Source organism: Vespa crabro, chromosome 2 (assembly GCF_910589235.1).
Source record: "Vespa crabro chromosome 2, iyVesCrab1.2, whole genome shotgun sequence".
NCBI lineage: Eukaryota > Metazoa > Arthropoda > Insecta > Hymenoptera > Vespidae > Vespa > Vespa crabro.
In genome coordinates, this window is record NC_060956.1 from 733,979 (window position 1) to 747,500 (window position 13,522).

The 13,522-nt window shown below is 28.5% G+C and overlaps 3 protein-coding genes across 9 annotated transcripts in view; 1 reads left to right on the top strand and 2 right to left on the bottom strand.

The window, feature by feature from the left end:
* Positions 1-275: 275 nt before the first annotated feature.
* Positions 276-5,477, bottom strand: LOC124432981 (ankyrin repeat domain-containing protein 13D). 3 transcript variants are annotated; one of them, XM_046982416.1, is made up of 15 exons: positions 5,023-5,477; positions 4,005-4,140; positions 3,889-3,912; positions 3,788-3,819; positions 3,466-3,511; positions 3,207-3,350; positions 2,880-2,951; positions 2,285-2,465; positions 1,958-2,180; positions 1,717-1,848; positions 1,486-1,636; positions 1,256-1,417; positions 1,074-1,174; positions 916-1,004; positions 276-762 (listed from the first exon to the last, which is right to left on the bottom strand). In XM_046982416.1, the coding sequence occupies exons 1-15, from the start codon at positions 5,119-5,121 to the stop codon at positions 519-521; spliced, it is 1,836 nt and encodes a 611-aa protein (XP_046838372.1). In that variant the 5' UTR covers positions 5,122-5,477; the 3' UTR covers positions 276-518. The 3 variants fall into 3 exon arrangements, with proteins under 3 accessions (XP_046838372.1, XP_046838371.1, XP_046838373.1); XM_046982415.1 differs by having other exon boundaries at positions 3,788-3,912; XM_046982417.1 differs by lacking the exon at positions 2,880-2,951 and having other exon boundaries at positions 3,788-3,912.
* A 262-nt stretch (positions 5,478-5,739) lies between these two features.
* LOC124432979 (kinase suppressor of Ras 2) lies at positions 5,740-10,650 on the top strand. Of its 3 annotated transcripts, none has more exons than XM_046982408.1 (16): positions 5,740-6,177; positions 6,603-6,743; positions 6,922-7,069; positions 7,174-7,437; positions 7,532-7,685; positions 7,771-7,952; positions 8,039-8,305; positions 8,409-8,548; positions 8,651-8,774; positions 8,820-9,043; positions 9,153-9,329; positions 9,434-9,619; positions 9,752-9,885; positions 9,958-10,095; positions 10,182-10,311; positions 10,387-10,650. In XM_046982408.1, exons 1-16 carry the CDS (start codon positions 6,025-6,027, stop codon positions 10,537-10,539), a joined length of 2,715 nt encoding a protein of 904 aa, XP_046838364.1. In that variant the 5' UTR covers positions 5,740-6,024; the 3' UTR covers positions 10,540-10,650. The 3 variants fall into 3 exon arrangements, with proteins under 3 accessions (XP_046838364.1, XP_046838365.1, XP_046838366.1); XM_046982409.1 differs by having other exon boundaries at positions 8,835-9,043; XM_046982410.1 differs by having other exon boundaries at positions 8,856-9,043.
* Positions 10,651-10,863: 213 nt separating this feature from the next.
* Positions 10,864-13,522, bottom strand: part of LOC124432990 (lys-63-specific deubiquitinase BRCC36-like) — a 7,358-nt gene continuing 4,699 nt past the window's right edge. The window contains exons 1-7 of one of the 3 annotated variants that reach the window (XM_046982441.1): positions 12,673-12,838; positions 12,076-12,200; positions 11,779-11,983; positions 11,586-11,674; positions 11,406-11,510; positions 11,204-11,306; positions 10,864-11,136 (exon numbers count right to left, since the gene is read on the bottom strand). In XM_046982441.1, coding sequence (XP_046838397.1) covers positions 10,991-11,136; positions 11,204-11,306; positions 11,406-11,510; positions 11,586-11,674; positions 11,779-11,983; positions 12,076-12,189 — 762 coding nt within the window. In that variant the 5' untranslated portion in view covers positions 12,190-12,200; positions 12,673-12,838 and the 3' untranslated portion in view covers positions 10,864-10,990. Of the gene's footprint in view, positions 11,137-11,203; positions 11,307-11,405; positions 11,511-11,585; positions 11,675-11,778; positions 11,984-12,075; positions 12,201-12,420; positions 12,839-13,522 lie in introns of those variants that run through there. The other 2 variants (XM_046982440.1, XM_046982442.1) reach the window with 2 other exon arrangements.

A 13,522-nucleotide genomic window follows, 5' to 3' on the forward strand; every position in this document is an offset into this window, starting at 1 on the left:
GTGATTTTGAAGACTTGAGAATTACATGCCTTTTATTTTAAATAGTGACAGTTATTGCAACTTACACTATATACTTTCACTGTATGATTGTTTCTAGCTGCAATTTAATCGAGTATGAAACGTGCGTTTATATATATATATATATATATTTTTTTTTTTTTCGAAAGAGCATTTGTAATTGTCAAGACCTCATAGTTTTGGAATTTTCTTACTAAATTTGTTATACTATTCACTTTCATTTCATATAAAATGTAGCTAAGGAATAAATAACATAATTTAAATTATTCATTTACTTAATAGTACATTGTTTCCACTGGTTGACCTTCATTATTGTATATTTTAATAACAAACGTTCATTGTAAGTAACATTATTATTTTTTAAAGGAATTTATCTATGGATCATAGGAAATATTTCTTTCTATTCAACAGCCTTGTGCCCGTGTGATAGAAAGAATTTTCATTTTGGAAGTATCAGGTAATTAATTTCTATAAATCACCATCATATTGATTGTAAAAGTTCACTTGTCCGTGAGGGATAATTCTAACACTTGTCGAAATGTTTCTTCTTCTAACAATCGTCGTTGTTCTTCCTCTATTTGCTGTTGTTCTGAAAGTTTTAATGCTAGACGTAATTGTTCTGCAGTACTTTCTAATGAATCACTATCATCTTCTTCCTTAGCTCTTGCTTCATCTATATTATTACGTCCTTCTGCACAGCTAGCAGTAGTTTCTTGATATAGTACCAAACTAGCTTGAATAGCTCTATATTCAAGTAAAGAAAACGATATGAGATTAAATTTTAATAATAATTAATTAGAGTGCATTATTGTTAGACTATGTTGAAAATATCTTTACAAAATATATAACTTCAAATAAATGAAATAACATAAAATTTAATTAAATTTCTGTATATACCTTTGAAGTTGTCTTTCTTCCTCTGTTGATATATTAGGTGTCGTTGGTCTAGATGGTTTTTGCGCTCTCAATGCCTCCCATATATCAACCTTTACAAAGTAATCAATTATATATATCAGAAAAATAACAGGAAGAAAATTATAGAGTCAACTTCTTACCTCGTCTCGTTCACTTCCTGCCTCTAATAGACTCTGTTGGATAGCAAATTGTAATAAATCATCTTCTTCTTCGATACTAAATTGCGTTCGAACTTCAGCACCTAATTTCATAAATAATTATGTAAAATGTGTGCGGCGCTTATCCAATTAAAATATAAATTGTTCAGAAATATTTAATTTACCAAGTTTTATATAACCCGTAGGAGGTTCAAAACAAATATCATCGACCAAACATGTCATACGATTTGTTTCTTGTAAATGTCCTACGTGTGGTACTTCTTGATCCAAACCAAATATATTTCCGAATGTTATTCTTGCATTAAGTATATGAAATAAAGGAATTTCTGTAATATACAAAGGAATATTTTATAATAATATAAGTCTAAATTATTAAATAAATAAATACACTCACCAATTTTAACAGGAAATCCAGACGGTAGTTGCATTTGTATATAATCTTTTAATTTTGCAAAATGTGAACTAGATATTGCCATTAAGTCTACAATAGGCATAATCTGTTCTTGCAAACTCAATGGATATTCCTCACTAAGCCAAAGAGTTGCCTAAAATTGAATTCATATAAAATGTATATAAAAATTTATTTTATCTCATATTACATTACTATTATTAATGTTAATTGTACCTTGAATTTCTGTATTTTTGTATTAACTTCTTTTGGTCTTCCAATATCTCTTCCATTTAAATCAACATCTGGATCAAAATATTCTTCAGCTGTTATATTAGAAGGATTACCAACATTGCTATATTCTTCTTGCTATATAAATAAATAGTAACAATAAAAATGTTGCTACTAAATCTTATATATATATATATATGTGTGTGTGTGTGTGCTGTTGAAAATGAAAAAGAAAGAAAATAATTACACTGGTAGTAGCATTACAGTTTTCATGTTGTTGCTCTGCGATACCAAGAAAGGATTGAAGAGGTGTACGCGGCGCTCTTGCTCTTGCTTTATCAGCCTCTGATAGGTGTTCCAATCGTGTCTTTGTTATTAATTCTACGTTACTTGCACTGAAGACTTTACATTCATGTCCATTTATTATTTCACTTTTATCTGAACGCCAACCCCATATACCAGCTTTATTGCTAGCAATATATATATATATATATATATATATATGTACATAATTTGTTACATTATATTCTAAATATAATCAATATTATAATAACGTACAACAATAAATATTTACCGTTCAAAACTAATTTTATCGGTATCTATATAAGTAGTGACTATGGGATTTGTAAGACGTGCTAAAATGCCTTCTTCAGAAGGTTCCATTAATTGTATGTTGTCATCACTAATAAGTTTCATATGTTCCACGTAAACCTTCCTTGTTTCATGATCTACCTCCATCATTGTTGCACCATCATCTGAAAATAATTCAACAATTACATTCATGAATCTAATTAAATAAATACAATAAACAAGATCAAAATAATTATTTTACGAATTATTCAATAATGTGGATTTATATGGTAGATCAGCAGTATATTCAATATATGCAAATATAACTTATTATTCGTTTATTTATATACTTATTTTTTCAGAAAATTTTTTAACTACTTTTAGTAGCAAAAACAGTTATAATAAAGCAATAATAAATTCATTATGCTATAATGTTTTCCAATGTGGCTACAGCTACTTGGACAAAATAATAAACTAAAATACCAAAACTAAATAGAAGCATCTATGCGAAATCAATAAGAATGTATATTTTCACACATTTTCAAGATTTGTCAAAATGTTGTACACAACACATAGATTGTAAACAAAACAACTGTCACCTGATTGTTGTCCCATCATGGTGAACACATAACTGCGATCACACCTAAGTACCAAAGGTGCATTTGTTGCAGCTTGCATTGAATATAGATAATAAATAATAAACAAATAAAAATGTAAATAAAGAATAAAAGAAAAAAAGAAAGTCAAAAAGTAATTGAGTAATTCATAATATAGTAGAAGTTGTTATTGTTACTTTCTATAAACTTATAAAGTAATATATATATATACATATATATATATATATATATATATATATATATGTATAAAAAGATATATATATATACATATATATATATATACACATATATGTATAAAAAGAAACTTACTTTGCCCTTTGAAGACGTAACTGCGATTTCCGCGTTGCCAATTTGTATGATCAAAACCCAGTAGAGTAGTATCGATTCTTACATTACTACCCTGTTTGTAAACTTTGTATGTATCACTTGGACACATTCGAGATGCAAGAGGAACTAGTAAAACAAAGATAAAAAATTATTAGAACAAATTTACAATTTGTTTTAATTTTAACTGCATACCTTGAACTTTGATTTTAAAATGCACGAATAAATTTTGCTAGATAATTACCCCAACTAGTGAATTCCCATTTCATTTCTACATAAAAATCGGGTGCCTGGAAGTGATAAAATAATAAAAATAAATATAACAAAAAATAACCGTATAATCATATTACTTATATGCTATGATATTTATTTTTACCTTGACACATACAATATGTAGACAATTAGTTTATTGTAGAACAATTAATATCTCCGATTATTAATAGAAATATAATAAAAGAAAAGACACACATAAAAAGCATTAATGCATTTTTTATTGTTAATATTTCAAAGCGATATAATAAAAAATTAATTTATTTTCATAAAAAGGAAAAAAAAAAGAAACTAACCTGTTTAAGTTTGTGAAGTAATTCAGGAATACCTGCAACACGATTACAATATCTTTGGTAATCCCTACGCGCAAGTACCATTTGTAATAATTCTGGATTACCAGTTCCAACTGCTTCTTGAACCACTGAATCAAATACATAAAAACAATATATATATATATATATATTTACATAGAACTTAACTGTTTTATAAGCCATTAAAATTACAATTGCTTACCGCTCCATCCTTGAGTATTCTCTGTGTTGACATTAGCTTCATGATGTAATAAAACCACAGCACAGTCAGTATAACCTAAAGTTACTGCTAACATTAAGGGAGTTCTTCCTCGAGTATCATGTTTTTCTATATCATGCTATAACATAAAAAAAAAATATATATATATATATATTTACATATTACATCTATCATAGAAAATGTTTACTTTGTGAATTTCAATAGGTTTGAGTAAAATCAATTTATTAGATTAATGTATATATATATATATATATATATATATAATATCACGAATAAAATGTTCCACTGCACAAATAAGGTTTCTGAACAAGATTTCCATATAAGGATTCGGAAATCTTTTTGAGAAATATATATAAAAAAATTTCCAGTTACTAAACATTATCAAAAGACTATTGATCTATGAAATATTTATTTAATATATCAATAAACAGCACTATCATCGAAACTATCATCGGAGGGAAAAAAAAGAAAAAGAAAAAAAAAGAAAAACAATTATCTAATCTTAGAACTTTCATATCATATTCGATTATCTCTTTAACATATAATGTTATATATAAATTATATAAAATTGTTAGATAATCTTTTAGTCAATGTTTATTTTCTACTTATATATGATTAAATTATTAGTAATTTGACTTATATATAGTAATGTAATTGCTTGCCATTATAGATCATAATAATAACGTATGATACATTGTAAAATGAAGATACTTTAAGAAAGTAAAAAATGTATGAGATAAAAAAAGGAAGATAATATATTATTTCTCCTTTTTCTATGATTACTATTGTTTTGATTTTTTATCAACTATAGAAATTCTTCATTTATTAAAACTTTTGAAAAATGAAATATTCATATCTGAAATTAATAGTATTCATGTAATAATTCCAATATCTATGTATTACGTAATAGATATCGATACATTACTTAACGAAATTTGTATAATGACAATAATTATAAATACGCATTTAAAGAAAATCATATAAGAGATCTATTACAAACCGAATTTGTAGACAACTCCTTAGCAAGTTCTACATAGTTGTTATTCCACACCAGCCAATGCAGCGGATAATTTTGTTGTATAGTCTCTACATTCACCATTTCTATGTATTATAATTAACAATTACATCCAACGTCTGTTATGATAAATACCACAATTCAAATTCGCGATACCAAAATTTGACAGTCGAATACATGACAAAGAAGGTAAGTAATCACCAGCGATCGCCACGATTTTGGTTCATTGAAAATGCAAAACTATAGTTCAGAAACTATACGATTAAAAGTTAACTCGAGATAGTGCAACGGAGGTATACGTTCGTTGGAACAAGGGGAGGGGATGATATTCATCGCGTTCACAAATCTATTCAAAAAGTATTTTACTTTCTATACGGCCAAAAAGAGATCGAATAAATAATTCGATCGTTATCGTTATAATAAATTCATTAATATTTTATCCTTATACACGTATACGCGCGCGCGCTCGTACACAACACACACACACACACACACGCACACATATATATATACAAAATTAAATTGGTGCAGTGGAATTACATTACTCGAGCTTTTTACGCAAAAAAAAAAGAAAAAAAAAAAAAAAAAACTGTTGTTAGTAATATTCACATTGCAAACGTCGAAAGACCATTTATCTGACGAAAATCTTATCTCTTTAGAAATATAATTATAACGTACACGATATTATTTGCAATGGGACGATGAAAATGTTACGGAAAATAAATGCATTTTGGAACGTCCAAAAGAGACAACCAAGAGAGACTAGAAAGATGCAGGCGCTACGATCCCGGATTGCCGGGCAGCGATTGACGTCAGTGATAGGCGGCCAAGATGGTTGTCAATGTTGATAAGTGGTTTAGTTCCTCAAACGATCAGTGATAACGCGGCCGATCGACAGCAGACTTGTATAAGGGTACATTATGTCTGTAAAATAGAAGTTTTTAAAAGTGACGAAGACATTAGGGGCCTTCGCATTTTCTGCGAGGGATGGCGGACAGTGAAGATCCGGAACAAGAGATTCGACGAGCCTTGGACGTCGTTCAATCCATGATTGACATTTCTGCCGATCGACTGGAAGGTTTGAGAACTCAATGCTCGACCAGTGCGGAACTAACTCAACAGGAGATACGAACGTTGGAAGTAAGAATTTTACTTATTGATATTTTCTTTCTTTCTTTTTTTTTTTCCTTTTCTTTCTTTCTTTTTTTTTTTCTTCTTCTTTTTTTTTTTTTTTTTTTTTTTTTTTTCTTTCCCCCTTGAAGGTAAGATACCGTACTTTCTTTCATTTTCTCTTTGACATTTTCATGAAATACTTTATGATGGTCAACAAGTTATAAAGTTCTAATTATCACTAATCATTGTTTAGTCGTTTAAAGTCTTTATTATAAACATGAAAATAAATATTTCTAATTAGCAAGTTGATATAGTCTGACTTAGTCTTATCAGGTTTATTATACTCTTTGAAATTTATCAAATATCAATATTTTATATAAACCTTACAAATTGATTTAATGTTATTGTTTTTTTTTTTTGTTTTTTGTTTACAACTTATATGTATGTTCTAGGGAAAATTGATTAAGTTATATTCGAAGCAACTCGTGACTAAAGCCAAACTTACTGTAGAATCATTACCAGCAGAAATGAGACAGTATCCATCCTTGCAACAGTGGTTACGTGTAGTGGGTCTAACACAAGAATCCATTCAAGTATGTATATTATTAATTGACAATTATATATGTTTTTATCTGTTTGTTAAATAAATTCAATAAGCATGTTTAGCTTGAATTTTTAAATGCAGAAAGTAAGGTATTCAACAAACATTTATTCTTATGTCTTTTATTTTATATGTTATTCAAGTTTATAACCTAGTATAACATGTTTTAGATGGTTTGTTCAAAAGCTAATTCTCTTGAAGCATTGAAAGAAAAATCAGAACATGAATTGGGTACTATGCTAGGTGAGAATAATATTAAACATGAAGAAGAACTTCGTAGACTTTGTAGAGCATTGCACAATCTGCGCAGATATATGGGTAAGAGTCTGACTTTCCCCTGTCCCCCTTCCCCTATATTTAGTATATGTTTATAATAAAAAATTAAAATTATATCAATATATTATAATGCGTATTTTGTTTAGATGTACTTTTAAGAGGAGAGGTGGATAACAGTGATATGAACTTGTATTGGGATTCTTGGGATAGACATCATTTACGTACCGGCGCATCTCCTAGACCAATTCGTTCTCGTACTACAAGATGTTCTGTTCCCTCTGAAGATAGTATTCCATATCACAATAACAATAATAATCTCACTAGCGATATGCTAGCGCAAGCTTCTTCTATTACATCTTTATCATCTACTAGTCCACCTTCTACGCCATTATTACAAAGACAAGGGCATGGTATGTATTTTTCTTTTTTTTTTTATTTTTATATATATATATATTTTTTTTTTTTTTTACTTTATACTATCTTAATATATCTTTTTAATAACAGCGATCAAATTTCCTACAACTCCACCTCCTTGTAAAAAACATCAAATTGGTTTACAAAATACTATATCACAACCGGAAGTGTTTCCATTAACTAAGTCAAAATCTCATGAATCACAGTTAGCAAATCGTCTCGAAAATGGAGACACAGCTTCTAGGTAATATTTAAAAACGAAAAATATAAGAAATAAATTTTATGTAAAACTTACATAATATATAGGGTGCACATGATTTTTTTTATAGTTGTGCAAGCGAACATCATGTTAGTTCTGTAGGAAGGAGAAATCGTTTACCTACAGAACCAGGATCATGCAGTAGCAATGCAGATATCATGACAGAATGCTTCTTACCAAATAGTAACAGTCCTATTAAATCACCTCCATATTCCAGTGCAGATAGTGATGATAACAGTTTTAAAGGAACTGGTAATGTTAATGCAATCAAGCAAAAGTATATTGTTAAATATACTTGTATTGTTTTTTATCATAATAAACATTATAATATATTTTAGTAATAACAAGCTTGCAAGTGCCAAAATCGCCGCGTACTCCAACTGTAACACGTGGGATGGGTCATATTATTGCTCATCGTTTTACAAAAACCTTTAAAATGATGACTACTTGCGACTTTTGTGACAAACAAATGTTTATAGGAACTGGCTTGAAATGCAAAGAATGTAAATATAAATGTCATAGAGACTGTGAATCTAAAGTACCTCCCTCTTGTGGCCTACCTCAAGAACTTTTTGATGAGTTCAAAAGATCTGTTCAGGGTGATGGTACGAATCTTTTCATTTATAATTTTATTTAAAACGCAATAATTCTTGTTTGTATGATAACATTATTTTTAAGCATAAAGATTAAAAAAATAATAAATTTCAGGTATGGTTAATGTGTCTCCAATATTGAACAAACCAATCATAACATCCCCAAATCATCATAGTTCTAATTTATTGGCTTCGTTGAATCGAAGAGATCGAAAGCGATCACACCCTCATTCTTCAATGAATATACCTTTTCAGGTAATACCATTATTATTTTGTAGTTATTTCACTGAAAATTGTTATTGATACTACTTACTTTCTTTCTTTCTTTCTTGAATTATTTCTTATTTGCATATATAGGGTGCTGATTCTAGTTCGAATACCTCGAGCTGCAATAGCTCAACACCTTCTAGTCCAGCTTTATTACCTGCCAATACTAGCCAAACTCCACAAGCACCTATGAAGCAACAGTTCCATTTTCCAGGTAATATATCGTTTTTATCGTATGCCAATATATCAAATACTTTAGGCGATGTGTTTACAGATGTTGTATTAAATGAAAAAGGTGTTACATTGGAAACACATCGTCTTGAAAGTACAACCGTCTCGAGTGATAGTGAGAGGACAGTAAGTGTTTCTGGCTCTGGCAGTGTTAGCACTGATTCAGAAAGAACACCAGTCAGAGTAGATTCCCAGGATTCTCAGGTTTCTGATGGGGAACCAGGAGATAGCCGGTGGCCTCGTCAAAATAGCGTACGCATAATAGCTTATGTTTATGTTACGTAATCTGTGATGTATTGAATTTAACTATAAAAAGAAAAAAAAAAAAATCTAGGCTTAAAAATATTCTATGTACTTGTAGTTATCTATGAGGGAATGGGACATTCCATATGATGAATTAAAAATTGGAGAACCTATAGGTACTGGAAGATTTGGAACAGTCTACAGAGGAAATTGGCATGGAGATGTTGCGATTAAAGTTTTAAATATGGACTATTATCTTGATGACGATAAAACATTAGAAGCCTTCAAATTAGAAGTATGAAATTTTTGTTATGATGTAGTATTGAATTACTTATCATTTAATTAATTAATTAAAAAAAAGGAAGCAACATCATTTACGAGTGCATCGTTTATTTATAGGTGGCTACATTCCGAAAGACTAGACACGAAAATTTGGTTTTATTTATGGGAGCTTGTATGAAACCCCCTTGTTTAGCTATAGTAACTAGTATGAGCAAAGGCATGACACTTTACACCCACATTCATTTACGAAAAGATAAATTCAATATGAATAAAACGACTATTATCGCTCAACAGATTTCTCAGGTATTATATTATATATATAAAAAAGAAAAGTTATGTAAAAATATTATATAAATTTAATATCATCTGTAACACGTGATAATATTTAATGACATTAAAAATATTTGCAAATAAAAACAAAAATTTATTACACAGGGAATGGGGTATCTTCATGCCCGTGGTATAGTTCACAAGGATTTGAAAAGCAAAAACATATTTTTAGAAAATGGAAAAGTAGTAATAACTGATTTTGGTCTATTCAGTGTTACTAAACTCTGTTATGGTAATAGGTGAGTAAATTATATATTTTTATAAACGCTCAGGTAATTTTAATTTGAATAATAAATTTGTCTTTAACACAGGAAAGGTAATGGATTAAGCATACCACCAGGTTGGTTGTGTTATTTGGCTCCTGAAATTGTACGACGATTAAAACCGCAACAAACTCGAGATCAAGAAGAATTACCATTTACAGATGCTTCTGACGTTTATGCATTTGGGTTTGTATTGCATCAACTTTTTATTCTACTATTTACATAAATATGTAATAATAAATTCAATATGACATATTTGATATATGTTTCAGAACTGTGTGGTATGAACTTTTATGCGGTGAATGGCCATTCAAAGGTCAACCTCCTGAAGCTATAATTTGGCAAGTAGGTAAAGGAATGAAGCAACCTTTGGCTAATTTACAAGCCTCCCGTGATGTTAAGGTAAGATTTAAATAAAATTTCGATAAATAATTTAATATTTAAAAATGACAATATATAATCTATTTTTATTTTTAGGATATTTTGATGTTTTGTTGGTCGTACCATCCTGAAAATCGACCTGACTTTGCAAAACTGTTAACTACACTTGAAAAGCTACCTCGTAAAAGGTTAGCACGTAGTCCTTCTCATCCTATTCATCTTTCTCGTTCTGCAGAATCTGTGTTTTGAATATGTTTAAGTCTTTAAATACGCTGTTATTCTCGTAGTGTACATATAGAGATGTGCAATTATTGCCAGATCTTTGTTCGTGAAAGGGAAAATAAAAATCATTGAAAATTTGTTCGGAATTATTAACTAATCAAATTATAATAAGAAAAGGTTGGGAATACAAAGTGTTTATGTATGTATGCATATATACATACATACGTGTTCTCTACTTATATTGTTTAAGAAACAATTTTGGTATTTATCTACGTAATTATGCTGTTACGTGTATTTATTTATAATCTTGCAGTAATACTTATTTCCAAAAGTAATCATAAATATGAAAGATAAACATGAAAATAGCATAAACTTTATTTATAATCGATTAATATTAAAAATTGGAAATTGTACATAGGACTTGGATCATCTGTTGTTTATTTTCTTTCGATGGGGATGATTGTTAACATCATGAATTTTAACCTTTACAGAGTTGCTGTAACTCTAACATTTGCTTTCGAAGATGCGCCGCACGTAATTTATTTAATGCTATTCTTGTTTCAAATGTAAGTACTAAAGGTCTAGTAATAATATCTGTGATATGAAGAAGTGCGCGAGTTTTGACTGAAAATACGAATTAGATTTATTTCCTTGCGAATGTTTAAACTGTAAAATATATTCACATACATACCAGCATTATTATGTATAGTAGCAAAAATGTCTGGATGATCTCTACATGCTTCTGCTGTATCCTCTTCTTCTTGCACCAAAATCTTTGGTATGTCTGTCATTGTCTACAGTTAAAAAAAAAATATACGATTTTTTTTTATTTTTTTACGTTGATTTAACTGATTACACATGAATCGTTGTCGAATAATAAAAAGGAAACTTACTTTCAAACATATGTCTGATAATTCTGGGGTACATACAATTTCTAATGGAATTTCTACAGATATTCCATCATGAGATTGAAAACAAATCAAAGATATTTCTTGTTCCTAGACAAAGTAAATAGAAATTAATTTGTTATAATATTGTAAGAAATATTTAATTTCATAATAACAACAGCGGACCTTTGAATCCTTAGCCTCAGAAAATACTGAAAATATTAAACCTACGAAACCGGAATCCATTGTTTGATAAGTTGCTTGAGTTCCAATGTCTAGAATCAAATTTGAAAATATAATATATGTTATTAAAATCAGATTATATATTATCAATATGTTTAATATGACACAAAATGTTACTTGTGAGATATTAACATACCTACATGAGATGGAAATACAGTAATATGTGGATGGGAGTGATACCATCCAAGAACTCGCATGGGATGTTTTAATTCTATTGTTAAACGATCTGCTTCGGCAGCTGCTTTTAATAGTTGTTCAGGGGATATTTCAACGCGATCTTTTTGCTTGTCTAAACGATATAATATCATAACAGCAGATATATTTGCTATACCTTTAACACACTAAAATATGAAAATAAAGTTGATTTAATCTGAGAATTTAAATTTGTTAACATCATCAAAGAATATAGTCATAATTATAACAACATGCTTACGTTTCCAATAAGTAAACCCATTACTTCAAAATATTCTGTTGACAAAGCATGATGCAAACAGACCATATAAACATCTGCGTGTAATTGTACCTTTTGCAATGTTAATGAACTCATTGTGTTTGATTCTGTAAATTTTTTTTTCCAATAGATGAAATTGAAGTATTGTGATAATATTGATTATTTATATTTAAGTAACAATAATGCTGTAGTTAATGATTATTCGATTTTAATATTTTGATGATGCAAAATATTTATAGAAATATATGTAAACAATATGCATGGACTTCATGGAAAAAATACGTAATATCTTTCACATTTATAAATATTTATATTATTGTGTCTTACCTTTCTTTAATAATTAAAAATAAAAAAGATATCAAACTATGCTAGAAAAGCGACGTTTGAAGATATTTATTTTAAAGCCTTCAATGACGCTTTTATTTTCTAATCGACATAATTCTATTGTAAATCACTCTTTGTTCATCAGTCTTTTTAATTAACCTACACATTAATGTATTTCATTTCTTTGAAATTGCAGTAACCTACTAATCTAATAAGAAATTAGAAAACAGTACTCATGTGCACCCATAAACTTACATGAAAAAAGAAGAGAAAATATCGTTATTGATTGTTAAATGGCGGCAGCCATTACTGTTACTTGCGCTATCTAGTGGCGTATTTCGTGACATGTTCGTGCTTAGATTTAAAAAATTCAATATTAAATAATGTTTTATATATATACATATATACGTATATACATATATATATTCTAATACGAGAAATGGTCGAATTTATTTATAATTAAATCAATACTTCTAAGAAATGTTTTAATAAAAATTTGAAAATAATCAAAGCATATGCATAACTATCTTCAACTTATATGTATATATATACATACATATACATATATATATATATAATATATATGTATATATGTATATTAAAAAGAATTAATTTTATTTCATGTAAATTTCAATTATGCCAAAAAAATCAACATTATTATGGATATTAAAAAAATAACTATTTCTGATAGAAGTAATGATGGCAGGCATTTTGTTCGTATAGATAAGCTATATAAGAATATTTGATTATTAACCTAAAAACCACCGTTATAACACCAATAGATAATGAATAGGTATTTGAGATATCGTATGATTTTAGGAACCATTATATTTATGAAAGAAAGTCGATGAAATATTTGACTAATATGCAAGGTGTGCATTAAAAAGTTCATTGTTAAATCCATAAATTATATATACATATATATATATACACACACATATATATATATATATATATATATCACGCTGCAAAATATATCATTTTTATTGCTTTATCTGACGTTGATTAGTTCATATTAAATCATTTATATCACCCTCGAAATAGGAAGTAAAGATTATCAAATATTTCATGATAATCGTTGTTAATATAAAGTAATACTATAACC

Excerpts from the sequence above, each read along its gene's own strand:
- LOC124432981 (XM_046982415.1), bottom strand. The coding sequence starts at position 5,121 with ATGGTGAATGTAGAGACTATACAACAAAATTATCCGCTGCATTGGCTG. Across the intron at positions 3,913-4,004 it reads GAATACTCAAGGATGGAGCG|TGGTTCAAGAAGCAGTTGGA; the intron begins GTAAGCAATTGT and ends TATTTGATTCAG. Across the intron at positions 2,466-2,879 it reads CATGATGGGACAACAATCAG|ATGATGGTGCAACAATGATG; the intron begins GTGACAGTTGTT and ends AATTATTTTCAG.
- LOC124432979 (XM_046982408.1), top strand. The coding sequence starts at position 6,025 with ATGGCGGACAGTGAAGATCCGGAACAAGAGATTCGACGAGCCTTGGAC. Across the intron at positions 8,306-8,408 it reads AAGATCTGTTCAGGGTGATG|GTATGGTTAATGTGTCTCCA; the intron begins GTACGAATCTTT and ends AATAAATTTCAG. Across the intron at positions 10,312-10,386 it reads AAGCCTCCCGTGATGTTAAG|GATATTTTGATGTTTTGTTG; the intron begins GTAAGATTTAAA and ends TTTTATTTTTAG.